Here is a 15,634-nt window from a genome sequence, read left to right on the forward strand (position 1 = left end):
CAAGGACACCCTGTTTTTAAATCTGTTCCCAGTGACGTTCATAATATTTATGACGATGTTGACCGGACTATGAGGCTCTGCCAAGGTTTTTATCCTGTAACTCACTGTATGTTTTGAAATGCTCTTGACTTTTTTTATATTAATTAATCCTGTGTCCTTCTGTAACATTGAACCTCCTCACCATATTAAGTCTAAATACTTCCATCTGCATACTTACTTGACTTGGTTCCTATTTTGACTATTACGTTCTTCAGACGTGGTGACTTGGTTTACCTTCACACGCAGGAGCGTAAATCCCATCTCATCATTGGGGGATCATAAACAGGAACATTTATTTAGAGCAATTTTGGGGGGGTCGGCAAAGTTACAGTGAAAGGTAACGTAAAATGTGGTTTCAAAAGTTTTTAAACCACATTCAAGCTGCAGGACCAAAAATGACTAGTAATGCACATCAAACATGTTGTATTCTCAGTAAGCAGCCTGCAGAGAAGTAAAACTAAAATCCAAATGTTGCTTAAACGAGTTTTGTTCAGTCCTACTGATCTAATCTCTGCTACACCTTTACAAAAATTTAAGGTTCTAAATACAAAAGCTTTAATGAGTAAAAAATATCTCATAAACATTGATTTATTGTAATGGTTCCCAATACAAGTTATGGCTTATTTAAATTATTGCTTAAGTTGCTTTATTTTTTAAGCCTTTTTTAGTTTTGTCATGTCCTGGGTGACGGAGAACCAGCAGGTAGATAGAAATGAATTTCTGGGGGGTATTATAACTTAAACCTAACATTTAAAGCACCAGGGTTTATATAGAAAAATATTCAAATTTTATTCTGTGGGTTTAAACGCTCTACGTTGAAGACATAATTTTTAGTTTTTTCTATCTGTTCTGGGCTCCCACACTCTGAGCTGGGTCCACTTGCTCAGCCCCTCCCTCCAGTTTCTAACTTTTCTAATTAACGTAAAAGTTAAACAGTTAAATATGAATGAGATGTTTGTTCCCTTTGACAAAAAAGCTTAAGTCTATGGAAGCAGTGTAGCAGTTTTGCTAATAAGGCAGATTATCGTGATTCAGCCAAAATAACAAACTGCAGTCTGATTTGTATTGTTAATGTGTTTCTTCCCACTGAGCTGTGAAAGTAAATAAAAGCTTTACATGTCTTTTGCTGTAAGTATTTACTTACTGGAGGGGTTTGAATTTGTGATACAGAGACACAGCTAACAGCTAGCTCCTCCTCCTACACTTTGGACTGAACCATTGTACTCATAATGGTAGGGGGGTCCTAAAAATATATTCTTATTGTTTTATGAGATAACTGGCAGATTTACTTCGGTTTGTTTTGTTTCTTTGGCCTTTTCATATTGATATAATTTAAATGCAAACGTTTATTCAATGATTTTTTTTGGGGGGGGGGGGGGGCAATTCTAGACTTTTCCAAGATTGGGTGGGGGGTCTGGTCCCTCCCCGACCCTTTTGGGATTTACGCCTATGTTCACACACCCACAGCAGTTCTCTGTAGACTGATGTTGACTTGTCCAGATGATGACTTGCAAATATTGGTTTTGTCCTGTGATAAGGTCACTTGTAAACTTTAATTGCTGTGACTCTGCTACTCAGACTGTGTTTCTGCATTAATGCTTTCGGGTGAAGCGGCACTTCTATTCCTTAGTCATCCAATCCTTCCTCAGCGGTGATAAAAGATTTCTGACTAATAAATACAGTAATGTGTTAAAGTTTCCTTTAACATGCATTTCACAGTTTTCTTTGATTTTCTGATTTCTAGTTTCATATAATGTTTAAATTTGTAAACTGAAGTTTGAATACGCCTAGATGTGAAGCCTTTGCACATAACTAACTGTATGCAATCTTTTCTGTCCTTGAGTTTAATTTCTCATGAGAAAAAAATCTCATTTCTCTCCTCAAAATTTGCATCTTGTTTGGCAGTATGAAATTGAATTTTTTGCGTGAAAATACATTTTATGTCAGCTCTCAGTAAATTCAGCACACACACTAAGGACATTAATCTTTCATGTTAATACTTTTAGCAAAAGTTTTCAAGACAAACACTTACTACGACTGCTAAAATCATCAAAGTAAGAGAAAACATTGCGAACACAATTCTACTATTTTCAGTCTTCCCCTCAATCTCTGAAACTTACAAGGTTGTCGGTTTGACCCCTTGACCTTTCTTTCACACTTGTCACGTATCGTTCTATCGCTGTTGTGCGCAACCCAGAGGAGTTCAGAAGGACAGTGGAAGGAAACTGGTTTTTGCAAAAGCACCTGCAAAGTGTGCATTTGTTTTCACCCAAAACTTTTTAGAACCACTTTTCATTCGTTTCATTTCAGGCTTACTCTATATTTATTTCCATGCATTAATTTTAATCAGCCTTCTCCTCTCTGCAGTAAAAAAAGGGATCACCACATTGAATTGTGGCGTACCCATGGTGATGAGTACAACACAGGTACGCCAAAAAGTTACCTGTTGGTCTCATCCTTAGTCACTGGATTTTGTGTACATATATCAGAGTACAGAGGCCTAAATATGAAAGGTGCATCTTGCCTTGCAGATTTTTATATTAAAAATGTTTAATAGCATATATCATTTTCTTTCCTCTTCATAATTACTCTGCATGTTCTAAGATGATAAAATGTAGAGAAAAAAAAACATTGCAAAAGGGAAATTAACTCTTTGCTGTCTAAGTACATTTTAAGCAAACCTGGTTTTATTTTTCCTCTCTTTTTGCCAAGGCAACCTGCCTGTTCTGGGGAAAGTAGGCCATTTGTGCTAATGACTGACAGTGGCTCTGTGTGACACTTGATGTCTGCCACATATTCAGTGGTTTATTTCTGGCTCTTTAGCGCATTATCTGTTAACATTGTTTTTGTTTGTTGGTTTTACTTTGGGTTTTTTTTTTTTCGTTGTGTTTTTTTCCACATGAACCTTGTGGCTCCTCTGGTCTACAAACAGAGATTAGCATCTGTCCCCCGTCCACAGCATTGTGGGACGGTTATGTAAGGCGGTGCTGTCGTGCTGCGCCCTCAACGGCTCGCCACGATGATTGGTGCAACGTTATGAAATGTGACACAAGTTATTTGGTTGTCACCTTAATTATTTATATACACCTCTGCTGGATGTGAAAATTGGGTTGTTGTGCTCCGCTATGCAACAATTCCTTCATTCTCTCAGTGCAAAAGTGAACGTTGGAAGAGTGCCCTATGTGCATATAAGAGCAGCAGATAGAGTATTTCTATTATTTATTGTTTTACTGCTTTAAGGACCCGATTTATAATTTATGACGTTATACGTTTGCTTGAGTTGTCGTTCCAAGAGGTTGCACCTTTTTGTTTTTGCTATAATCGAATTTGCCTTTAAAGGTGTTAGACGTAATGCCTGGAGATTTACAGTATTTTTTACTCCACATATGCACAAAGAACATTTTCTCCACACAAATTGCTGCGTGGATTTATGCATCTCTCCCCGTCTGTCTCTTCTCACCAAATTACATGACAGCGTTTTGCACCAGGGTACCACAGAGAGCGCGTGTGAAATTTATTGGCGAGGAGTTCCTGCCATTTGACACACGGGACGCGGCTAACAGATCTCTTGCCATTTCGCATCTCCTCCGGCTCCTGTGAAATGCTGACCTTTTCCTGCCTCCGGTTGTATATTTAAACTGTGAGAACCAGAGACTTATGGTGCCATGGGAAATTTTTATTAGCAACGCTCTCCATTTGTCTGACTTAATTCAGAGCTGCTGCGGATCATGCCAAAGCTCGTCGTGTATTTACGGTCCTCCAGAGCAAACAAGGGCGCCGGTGACAAACCTAACCATCAACACCTTAGCGGGGGTTGATGTGCAGCGAAACGTTTCTTTAAACTCTCCCGGGGAAAAAAACCTCGGGCATTAAACTGCTGCTTCTTCTTACAGATCTTATAAACTGAGGTGAAATAAATGGAAATAAATTTTAACACTCGTCATCCTAAGGTCACAAAATGACCAGAATGAGTTCACAGTCACACAGAAACCTTAGATTCAGAAAGTATTCATGTCAATTTTTTTAACCTTTATTTACATTACAACCACAAACTTAAATGTGTTTAACTGTGATTTTATTGTTATACATAGACCAATATAAAATAGTGCACTGAAAAGTGTGTCATGCAGTAAGCCCCCAAATAAAAGTGTAATAATATGATTTAGATCAAATAATATGCATGTGCTTTAATAGCCTAGAAAAAGTCCAGGCCTAAATCCAAAGGAGAATCTTGGCCAGAATTTAAGAGTTGCTGGTTCACATTAATCTCCTAGAGAATTTGAGACAAAGTTCTGTTTGCAGATGTTCAAAGTTTAAAGACATACCCTAAAATATTTGATGCAGTCGCATCAATGTGTGGTTTAAGAAAGCATTAATGTCACATTTTTAAGATTGTCATTCATAAAAGGTGCTAAAAGCCACACAAACCTTTCCATCCACTTTACAATTATGTGCCGCCCTGTGCTGCACATAACACAGGGCTGCGTTGCCCTCAGATAACTTTGAATCATCTGCATAATATGTGAGAACGTGTGAAAAAGTTCAATGGCTATGAACACTTTAGGCAAGCACTGAGAGTTATTTCTCACCCAGCCGTGTTTCAACCTTCACTGATGTCTTGTTTTTTTTTGTTTATATGTAATTATAGATCTGAGTTGGGAGCTCAGAGGGTTCTCCAGGTGGATCTGAAAATGGAAAGCTTCCCACAGCCGACAGGCAGCCGCTGGATGGCCTGGCAAGTGGAGTACCCGGCCAGTCGCGCCATCACAAAAGAGGTCGAGACAGAGATTCGCCTGGCGCAGGAGGAACTGGCAGGCATTGTGCCTCTGGCCATGGTGAGTGATGTTTCATCCAGCTCAGTGGAGCATCAAAATACATGGCTCCTCTCTTCTTGCTCTGCATGTAAAATCGAGCATTTAAGTAGTTTCAAGCACAAATTTATGCATGGATCCTGCGCTCATGGGTTTTCATAACAGGAAAGAAAAACTAAACTAACTACCAATGGGGGATAAATTAAACAGAATGACATATTCGGGACACGGTATTGTTTCAAAACAAATACCAATGAAATTAAAATTATGCAATGAATTTACATATGTTAAAAATAACTGCAATACTACTAGCTCACACTTTGTTGTAGTTTTGTTCACATACTTCAGTTAAGAAGTAAAGTAAGTATTTGTGCAGTTTATTCTCAAACAACATCAAAACACCAAGAAACACACCTGAAAGCTCAGGAATAGGATTAAGGAAATGACTGAAGCGGAATTAGGTTATAAAACAATAACCCGGACAATATCCCGACTTCTGGTGCTTTCAAGGAACATCCGTCTCATGCCACGATTGTTTTTCACTCACAGATGGAGCTAATTTTCCATTTAGTTGATCAATTGACTAAACTGGATTCTATTTAAGGTATCGCAGTGTAAGGGGAAAGTCACTTTGAAAACCAAGTTTTTGCTTCCGCTTTACCACTTTATGCTGATGTGCCTTATAAACCACAATAAAATACATACAACTTTCACACACATACATACAGTCTTCACCTCTCGGACCTCTGCTGTTTCCACTGGGAAGGTAGAGGTGGTGATATCCTGCAGGCCGGAGCCCCGTGGCGTGCATTTAGGATCAGGCGAGGAAACGAGAGCGGTGTAGCTTACCACAGGCCTCAGATTGGATCTGGTTTTGACCTGAGGGGGAAGCCTGGAGCTGTGTATCTTTCTCGGCAAGGCCCAGGGAGCCTGCTGTGTAAGATTCACTCTTGTCAAAGTTCACACGGATCACCCTTCATGCATTTCTGCAGCTTTGTTGTGCATCCCAGAGAGCGCTGCCTCTGACGCAGAACAGCAGCGTACAGGTGAGCTGCAAGAAACATCAGCTGTGTTGACAAAAAGAATAAAGTAGAGGCACTGTGTTACAACAGTGCTGATTACTAAAAATTAAAAGAAAAAAGATTGTAATTATTTTTATTTTGCGACCTCTGATGTGTAGGATAGAGACCCGACAGTTGCGTTATTCCCATTCTCCAAGTATAGCCCGTAGCTACACGGATGATTGATGCCTGTGGGCGGCTGTTCCTGGATTTAGAGGAACACGAGGCATCCTCACCCACTGATCCATTCTCCGGATAATTGCAGCGCCGTCTTTAACGCTCCCGTATTATCCGACTTCCTTTTCTCGCATCCTTTTCATGTCACTGACGTAACACCCTGCTTTGGGTGCTCCAGGAACATAGAGTCGCTCCCACACTTTTAAAATGACAAAAACCCGCATAGACGATTGTGTGTGATTCTTTTCAAAAGGCTTTATTCGGCAACAGTAAAACGGAAAACAAAAACCAAAGATTTTTGCACTTATTTTTGTGTTTGTATTGTTAATTTGCAGTTGTGTGGAGCCCAAATGAGTGAAAAATATATATATATTTTTAAGACAGAACATGCTCAGTCATTCTTTCTCAAGGTGATGGTTCTGCTCATTTTACACAGTGAGCCATTTTTATTGCTCGCCATAAATCATATGACTTTTTTTTAATCGTAGCAGCAACAATCCATCTCAATGAAACCAACATTACCATTATTTCCTGAACTTGGCTAAATCAGTTAGACAGGATTACTTAGATGGCAAATAGGAGGTAATGATGATATTCCTGTGTGTATTCGTGTGTGTGTGTGCACTTTCTTCTGTAAGCCAGTAGGGACCTGTACTGTTCCCTTTACTGAAAAAGATTTTTGACAGCAGAACATAATCTGATACGCTGCTCTGCAGTTGTTTTTAAATTATTTTTACAAGAACATTTCAGGCAATTAGAATATGTTCATAAAGTTTAGTTATTTCAGTGATTCGATTCAATTACACACTAAGCAGGGTATGGATCCAATCAGCCAATCAGTGAAACTGCTGTGGTGTTTTATATATACATTTTTTTTTTTTCATTTTTACACTTTTATTAAAGTTATCAATAAGTCATGGTAGTGCAAATTGAGACAGATAATCTATGGAAGGCTTGTGCTCCTCCACCTTCTGCAAGAGCTATCATATCCATCTGAAGAAATGCGCCACTCTCTGTCAAAAACAACCAATCAGAGCCAAGGGGAAGGTCCTAATGCTGTCAATAATCCTTGTGAATGCGCTGCAAAATGTGCTAATGGCGGAGACACAACTTACCGTTCGAGGAAAGCTGTTTGTGTGCTGTAATCGGTTACAATGCTAACTAGCCTGAGCATTCATGACAGGCTTTGTGGTTGTGAACTAGCTGTAGCATAGCAGAGAGTGACTGACTCTAAGTCCCTCCTCCTGACTCTGATTGGTTGTTTATGATAAAGCAGGGTATTTGTTCAGATGATAGCAGGTCCATATGGTCAACAAACCAGATATTGATACTTCTGTGTAGGCCGGGCCAAGTTCTGTTTGAAAATGAAATCAACATGTCCACAAAGGTCATCAGTAAGAGGAAGCTCCAACATTTTCTTATAGATGACTCTGCTGACTTTAGACTAGGTAAAACATGGCGTACTGCAACCATCAGACGGCGTGTCTCCCTCCATCAGTGACGGAGGGTTAAATGTAAATTTCCCTCAAACTCTTAAATAGATTCTGCTTCATGATTCTCTTATCCTTTTTGCTGATGCAACCTTTTCCTTCTGCTTGGGAAGGAATAAGCAGAGTAGCAGCATGAGGTTGCTCTGCTTTGCAGAAGATCTCCTTAACATCTTAACCAACCTACTTCAGAGTATTTTCCAACTGGAAACTCGGGTGCCAAACTTTAAGGATGGCGGTCAGTGGATTCTGTGGGAATGAAGCAGTTTGCCTTGTTGGCAAACTCAAAAGCCAGGACAAAACTCAGAAAGTTGGAGGATTGTTTGAAATCCGTAAGGTGAGTTGAAGCAAGAGAGACTTCAGGGCAAAGCCAAAACAAACGCCTGTCACCAAAAACAACAAATAACATGTGCCCAACTTTATCTTTAAACTTAGCTTCTGCTTCTCTTACAAAACATAAAGATGCCTCTTGAGGAAAGAACAACCTTCATCTTAGACTGTTTTACTGGAGCACACCTCACGTAAAATAGTGCAGCATTTGACAATTCGAGAAATAAACAAAGCCTTGTAGGATTCTATCATTTTAAACTTTTTCCTCAAATTTTTTTTGGAAAGCAGTGTGGATTGTGCTGTGTGTGAATTGTGCTGTACAAATGAACTTGCCTCCCACTCAACTTCCCATTGATATACTTGGACTGAGCTCTCGCTCCCAGGCTTTTTTTTTTTAAGCACTGAAAGGTGCCTTTTGTGAAGGGTGTTAGTGTTTACAGGACAGCTGTCAATTCAGCACCCTCCCCCATAATTGTGCAAGTCATTAAAAAGCCATTGCATAACACTGAAATGCTTTTCTTTAGTGGCGACTATAATATTGTACATTTTCATGAAAATGACAAAAACAAATGCGTTGGGAATTTAACGTTTATGTTTTGTTTCCCATTCTTTCATATTTTCATATTGAGATGCACTTGCATGTTTTCCAACATTAGACTTGGTGACATGCAGTTGTTTCACATTTCCTCCTGTGTGGGTGTGTGTGTGTGTGTTTTTTTTCTTTTCTTTCACAAACAGCTTCCAGAGGTGCACAGCATCTCCTGGTTCAGCACGTAACACGCTCACACAAAAATACCAATACATGAAGACACATTCAGGACTCATTAACTCTGTCCATCTCCCTCGGTCCTCCTTTTTCGTTACCCACTTTCCCTCTCACCCACCCACGCACACACACACGCCGTCACATGCATAAAGTTTTTACAATCTGCATGTCCCAATGTGTGAGAAGCACACAAGCGAGAAAAGGGAAGGCTGAATTAGATTACTCGGGATCACTGTGGCATGAAAAGCCGCAAAGATAAGGTCCTCTCCCTCCTCCCTGCAACACGCCTCGCAGATAGAAAAGAGGAAATAAGGTAAAGTAAAAGCAGAGCCGACATTTCCCCCCCCCGTTTACACACACACACAGATAAATCAGCCCACACCATCATCTCCTTTCCTCCAGAGGAAACATGTTCCAATTCTGATACAACAGGTTTTCCTGCACACAGAACTGAAGTCTGTAATGGGAGTGCTGAAGATTAAGAAGTCACACTCTTGTATATAGAATATGTTATATTTGCATGCCTTTTTATGAGGATTGTTGAAATAAGAAATGGGAGACCTGCCACAGTGTTAATCTCTTAACACAAATGCTGAGGCATGTTAAGTGTTTCAATATTTGAAGGTTTCAGCTTAGGAAAGCGATTTGTATGTTAGTAAGTGAGCTAACGTTGCACAGCAGCAGCAGCAGCATATCCGAGAGCATGACGCTTTAAAGGTAAAATCCAACTGATTGAAGTTTTCTGAGTCTAAGTTTGTTCAACATGTGAGCGACGTTGATTTATCCCTTTTGGCGAAATTTACTCTTTGCGGGTCGATCTAGTGAGAACACCATGAGGTTGTCGGATTCCCGCGGCCTGTTTCACCTTGGAGGTGGAGACAAAACAAAAGGAGATAAAACAGGAAGCTTAGCATGCTTGAAACTTGCCTAAAGCTGCAAACTGGGCTTTGAGTTTATGATATCGAGTGCCATTTGGGATCTGCGGTGTCAAAAATATAACAGCACATTGTACTGCGTTCCCACAGTTATGGTCTTTACAATATTCCTGATAAAAACATGTAAAAGTGTAAAAGCTCTTTGGATAAATTAAAATTTTCTTGTGGTATTTACATGTGGAAAATTATAAAAATATCCAACGTTTTAGTTGAGTACATTGAGAAAAATCTCACATTAAGAAATAGTTGTATCGAAAAAGAAATGTTGGTTTGACAAATACTGATTCCCCTCCACTGTTACATTATTTATATGTGGTCTCTGACCATTTCTTTTTCATTTTCATATTTTTTTCAGTCTCTCTAGGACATCTAGAGTCTAGAGTACTTTCCTATGCTGTCTTATTTTCATCTCACCCCACAGGTTTCCTACAGAATTTTAGAAGTCGGAGATATCCGTTAAAGAAAAATTGTTTTTGATAAACCATTTTGACACTCAACAATTTCAGTTTAGGGCCCACCAAATATATACAATTTCCTGATATTTCAAAGCTTTCATAATGCTGTTTACTGTAATAAGCATCACAGATCCTCCTCTCTACGTAAGATGAACTGTTTTGGGGGCCTTCCACTGCTGACTGGCAACATCCAATTGGCATTTTTACTTTTTTTGATAACTGTGGAACAGTTTCATGGTCAATTATGCTGACAGACAGTAAAAGCAATGAAAAATATGAAAACCGATGAGGAAAGGGAGGCAAAACAGAAAAAGAAATGTCACTGTCAGTGGAGCGAAGGGGTAATTCTGAAATCTTTCTTTCTAATGAAGTTAAGAGGACATACTTCACAGAGAATGCTGAGGGCATCTGTTGACACAACTCCTTCTTTAGAAAGTCTCCTCATCTGTAATTAGCTCTAATTAGTCTAATGAGCTTCTACTAAGCCTTATCACAACGTAAAGGCGGCTGTAATCAGGTTTTGACCCAAAACAATTTCAAAAATTGAACGAAGGTCTGCACCTGACTACATCTCTAAAGGTTACAGTGTAACGAAGCTAATGACTGTTGGTAATGGGAAGTTTATTTTGGGTTTGATCACATTTATGGTCGATTACTTCAGCAGTTTCTCCGTCCCCTTTACAGCGTGCTGTAAAATGTTGCGGCCTTGCCGGAATAGTTTATTATAAAAAGGCTTTTTATTGCACTACAGCAGCAAAGCGATAGGCTCTGCCACGGGTAACACTTGTGGGAAAGCAGCAGCGTCCTTCTGGGAGAAAAGTTTCCTTTTTTTTCCTTTTTAGCTCTCTTTGAAGAAGGTTCCTCCTGTGTGTTGTCACATACCCACATGCACTGGGAGGGCTCTGAGCACCGCTCGCCACTTTGTCACCAATTTCAAACTGTGAAGCAGAACTTTTGCAAATGCAGCAATTATTTCAAAGCACCAAATGAAAGGAGTAGTCAAGAGCTTCAGTGAGTTCAGAGTGAGAAAATGCCTCTGTCAACTGTAGCGCCACTTACGTTTCTTCCTAAACTGCCTTTGTAGATTTGTTCCTTCTGTTTTGCTCCTCCGTGATTTCTTTCACTATTTACTCCCCCACCCCTCACCGTTTCGACCCGGACAAACATCCATTAGTATATTAAAAATGTAGATTAATTGCCTCCCTTATCAACCTCTGCCTCCCTCACTTTGTTGACATTCCCAATTTTTTCACTTGAGCTTCAAAATAGAAGCAGACAAAAGTGTGTGTGTGTTTTTTGGGTCATCTGGAGATGGATTTTAAAGGCAGTAATTGGATGCCTGAGAAGATTTTCCCACCGCAGCGGGAAGCTAGTTCATTATCTTTTAGCATTGTAAAGTAATACGCTGCTGTCCAGGCTGCCCTCGTCGTCATTACCCATGCCGTGGATGCCTGCTGATGGAGAGGGAGCAGGAGGACAGGGCATACATCATATCTTGACTCATCAGTCTTCCTGTTCCAGCCGAGACACCAAACTGCGCTCGCTCGCACGCCCACATTCGCAGGCATGGAGATGAGGAGAAATGAAGGCAGCGGTTTGTATTCACGTACTGTTCCGATGTATTGTTAAACAATACATCATCACCCTGGCCTTCTCAGGCCACTTCGCCTCTAACATGATAAAGCCATCAATCAGCATTGTCCAATGAATGTTTTACTTTGCTCTTTTCCATTCTTTTGCCCTCTGTCGCCATGCACATCTTCTCTGCCAGGCAAGTAAAATGAGGAGGACCATTTATCATCAGACGTGAGCGCTTACATGCCAGATAATACTGTATAAATGCGTCCTGAGCCCAATTTTTTTTTTTTTTTTTACTATTTGTCCCGACATTGCAGGCTGAAACACTTTGAATTTGGCCACTACTGCTAAACACCTCCACCCCTTCCACCTAACCCCCTCCTGCCGCTTTAATGAAATGGGATCAAACCTAGCATATTTTATTCTTCACACTGAATGAGTCACGCAGTTTACAATGAGGGGCTGACGGATGGACCACAAGTGTGAAACCATTAGTATTACACTACAGAGGCTGATGATGAAGTGGTGGCACTCATTGAGGCTGCTGCCGTATGTGCATGTGTCACCCTCCATGTAATGCTAATTAGGACAACAGATTGTGACAAATGCCTCTCTGATCCAGAACATGATGGCTCTCTTTGAGGCAGTGTGTCTTAAAGGGATCGCTAGTTTTGAAGTGAGGCTCTGTTAAAAAGGTTATTGACAGTTCATACCCAGTTGACGCAGTTGCCTTGCAGAAGTAATCCAACTCTGACTACTCATTAATCCTTTAAAAAGTTAATTATTTTACCGATTGCTATGGTAGTGTGATATATTACTCTTTACTGAAAAAATAGCGGCCATGTCAATGTTCATATTTTACCTGTCATGTAGCTTTCCTGGTGTCTCAATTTATTGTAAATCCAGATTTAGATTGAAGTTTAGTTCTTCCACGAGAGGAGCCAAAACTAAAGCAGACTTCTGTTGTCTTACAATGACTCCAATCTAAAAAAAACAAAAACCAAACAAAAAAACAACCTCATAGTAGTTTAGTTAAGGCTATTTTGGAAACATTAAACCATTTGTTACCTTTTCAAATAGCCAATTATTTTTGTGGGAAATGGAGGTTGGAGGCAGTGCGCCACCAATAATTCTCCAGTGTGAAACTCTTGCTGATGACGGAACATGTAAAGCATTTCTCGTCACAGTACGGCTTTTAGACATCAAAACAGTAACATTCACAAAAACTGCTATGATAGGTTTTTTTTGTTGTTGTTGTTTTTATGTAACCCGAGTTGTTTTGACCTTGAACGCTCTATAACTTCTGTTCTCGGCACATATTTCACATATGAAGTTTATGGGTCACCCACTGCCTCCTCTCTCAATTTCTCATGTGAATAACCACTGTCTTCTTTTTAAAGACACAGAACGCTGGTTAAAATGCTAATAAAATGCTTTTCCATGAAACGCAGCTACAGTTAGCAACACATGGGCAGCTTGTCTGCTCAGGTAGAGGCTGTAATCAGCTGCTTGGCAGTCTGACTAATTAACAGCAGAAAAGTACAACATTAAGTACTGAAAGGCAACTACTTATTTCTGCATATATTTATGTGTATATTTGATTAACTGTATGCATCAAACTCAAAATTATAAATGCATCTTATGTATAATATTATAGTTATTCTAATCATTTATATATAATTTTAACAGAAGTATTTATACATGTTGAAATAAAAGCAATTAGACGTTTATATAGTGTTTTCTGTTTGTGTGTGAAAACCCATGTACAATTGTTGTTTTTTTCTTTGACTTAAGGTAATAATGTGAGTTTCATTCCGACGCATAAATTCTTATACCCTTACAATAGATCCTCACTTCAACTATCACTTAACGTCCAAGTGTCAGGAAAACACCTTTCTGAATATTGACAGAATATTTACAGCGTCCTTTCTGATGACAGGACGCTGAACAGGACTCGTAAGGACCCACATGTTAACTTTCTATGACGGCACACGGGAGAAGTGGGGAAATGCGTGGGCGGCCTTACTGCTTTTCATGTGCCGCTGCACATGGGGAGGTGCGTTCACAAAAGGCAGATATTCTGAGGTTTAATGGCAAATCCTGTGTCACTCAGAAAGACTGCATGCTCTGAAATCCTCCTCTAATTGAATACCATAAGTGAGTGGGGCGGTTTTGTTACCTTTCAAAGCTCTCTCATTACAGTGACACTCAAACAGCCTCTGTCACCATTAAAACAGGCAGCCTCTCCGCTGTGCTCCTGAAAGCGTCTTTACAAGTGAGGTCAAATTGCTTGTTTATGGTGTCTTTGCATTCCCCTGAAGATGACCTGAAAAGGATAGCTTTATGCACACGCAAAGCACCACAGTTATGTAAAAGTTTGTTTTATGCCTACACAAAGTGGCTGAGAATGTACCCAGTGGAACCACTTATGTTTTAGTTTCTCTGACTGAATGCTGCGAGCCTTCCTACTTTTTCTGGCGCGGTAGACCTCTCCAGTCCTCTGAAATGATTTGCGCAGTAGTGCAAAAACACAAAATGCGTGGAGAGATTTTAAGACAACATCTAAATCATATTTCAATATTCTGACACTCTTCTAGTTACGTTGGCTTCCGTCCATTTCTTGTAGGCTGTAAGGGGAATGGGCATATTTTCCTGACACAAGTGGGCTACCGTCAGGGTGGCCATGTGTATTGCCTGTTCCGTGTCCAGAAAACGGCTAGACTAAGCAAAGCCAAGCAAGCTGACAGCATGGATCTGGATTTTAGAGAAGTTAAGAACTGGGAGAGGGGTCACGGGGTCATCCCCCTACAGGCATGGTTGGCTGTAGGTGAAGAACTCTCCATCGATTGGCTCTGTGTGACGAATACTGGGCTGAAATTAAGCAGAGTGGCACAGGCTGGCCCTCTGGCGCTCAGCCATGTTTTCAGAGAACAACAGCAGAGGCACAAGCAGAGGGGTTGCTACGCCAGAGGCAGCATCACTCAGCTTGCCCATCCCAAAGCCCCCCTGCTGGTGCCGGGAGGTGGTTTATTCCCCCATGCATGGCCTGGATTCTTCCATAGCTTCATCTTACTGTTATTGAAATACATTAGGGACATTCGTTTTCCTCCCCGACCCACTGATCTAAATGTATCACCATAGTAGTATTCTTAAGAACTGTAGGGGATTTGTTCTATAAACTTATAATATAGTACTTCCATGCTCAGTCATGTTTTATTCAGGAGCTTCCTTTCAAAAGATGGACATGCAATTCATGGCCACTGGGCTCCTGAGGGTGGCTCTGTCCCTCTAGTGCCTTCCTTCAATAACTCATAAGTTTGACGCTGCCAGTGCAGACTCTATGGTCGTATGTTGATGTACTTTCTAGGTCAAGCAAATTTAAAAATGACAAACTGGAGATGAATTTAGATATAATCAATAAGTATTATAACCGCACAATGCTTTATTACAGAGATTATCTGTCTGCTGTTGTTTTCTTGTGCCCTGAATAAAACGTGGCACACCATTTGATAGGCTTTTTGCATCACTGAAAAAAAAAAAAAAAAAAAATCATGTTTCCAATTAGAGATGTAGAGTAAGGCATCAGGAACAAATTATCATGTACTTATTATTTGTGGTGGGATTTGTCCTGTCAGCAGCGTGTCACTTTGACACTTCCCCAGAGTCAAAGTTTTCCCATAAATCATGTGCAACTCATAAATAATTTACAGTTGAGAGCAATCCAGTGTGACTAAAACGTTAATACTCCCCATGAACCGCCGTGTCGATTGTCATGCATAACTGTGCGAGAAGCTTAGATGATGTTGAGGTTGTTTTGAAAGTTGTGAACGCAGTATAAATCCATGATTCTAATAAAACTGTGGCACTCAGACCTCCGTTACTGACACTCAAAAGAAGTTTTGTGATTAGTTTTTTTTTTTCTGAGGTGCAATCCAAACATATTTGCTGTGATGCTATAGATAACGTTGAATCAGAAACATGAGGTGGTGGTTTAA

The 15,634-nt window shown here is 40.1% G+C and overlaps 1 protein-coding gene across 1 annotated transcript in view; it reads left to right on the plus strand.

The window, feature by feature from the left end:
* The window catches only part of LOC116730110 (transmembrane protein 132C), a 181,368-nt gene that overhangs the window by 114,561 nt on the left and 51,173 nt on the right, over positions 1-15,634 (plus strand). Inside the window, exon 4 of the mRNA XM_032579121.1 lies at positions 4,688-4,874. Within this exon, the coding sequence (XP_032435012.1) occupies positions 4,688-4,874 (187 nt within the window). The remainder of the gene's footprint in view (positions 1-4,687; positions 4,875-15,634) is intronic.

The sequence above is a fragment of the Xiphophorus hellerii genome, chromosome 12 (assembly GCF_003331165.1).
Source record: "Xiphophorus hellerii strain 12219 chromosome 12, Xiphophorus_hellerii-4.1, whole genome shotgun sequence".
In the NCBI taxonomy this organism is placed as follows: Eukaryota; Metazoa; Chordata; class Actinopteri; order Cyprinodontiformes; family Poeciliidae; genus Xiphophorus; species Xiphophorus hellerii.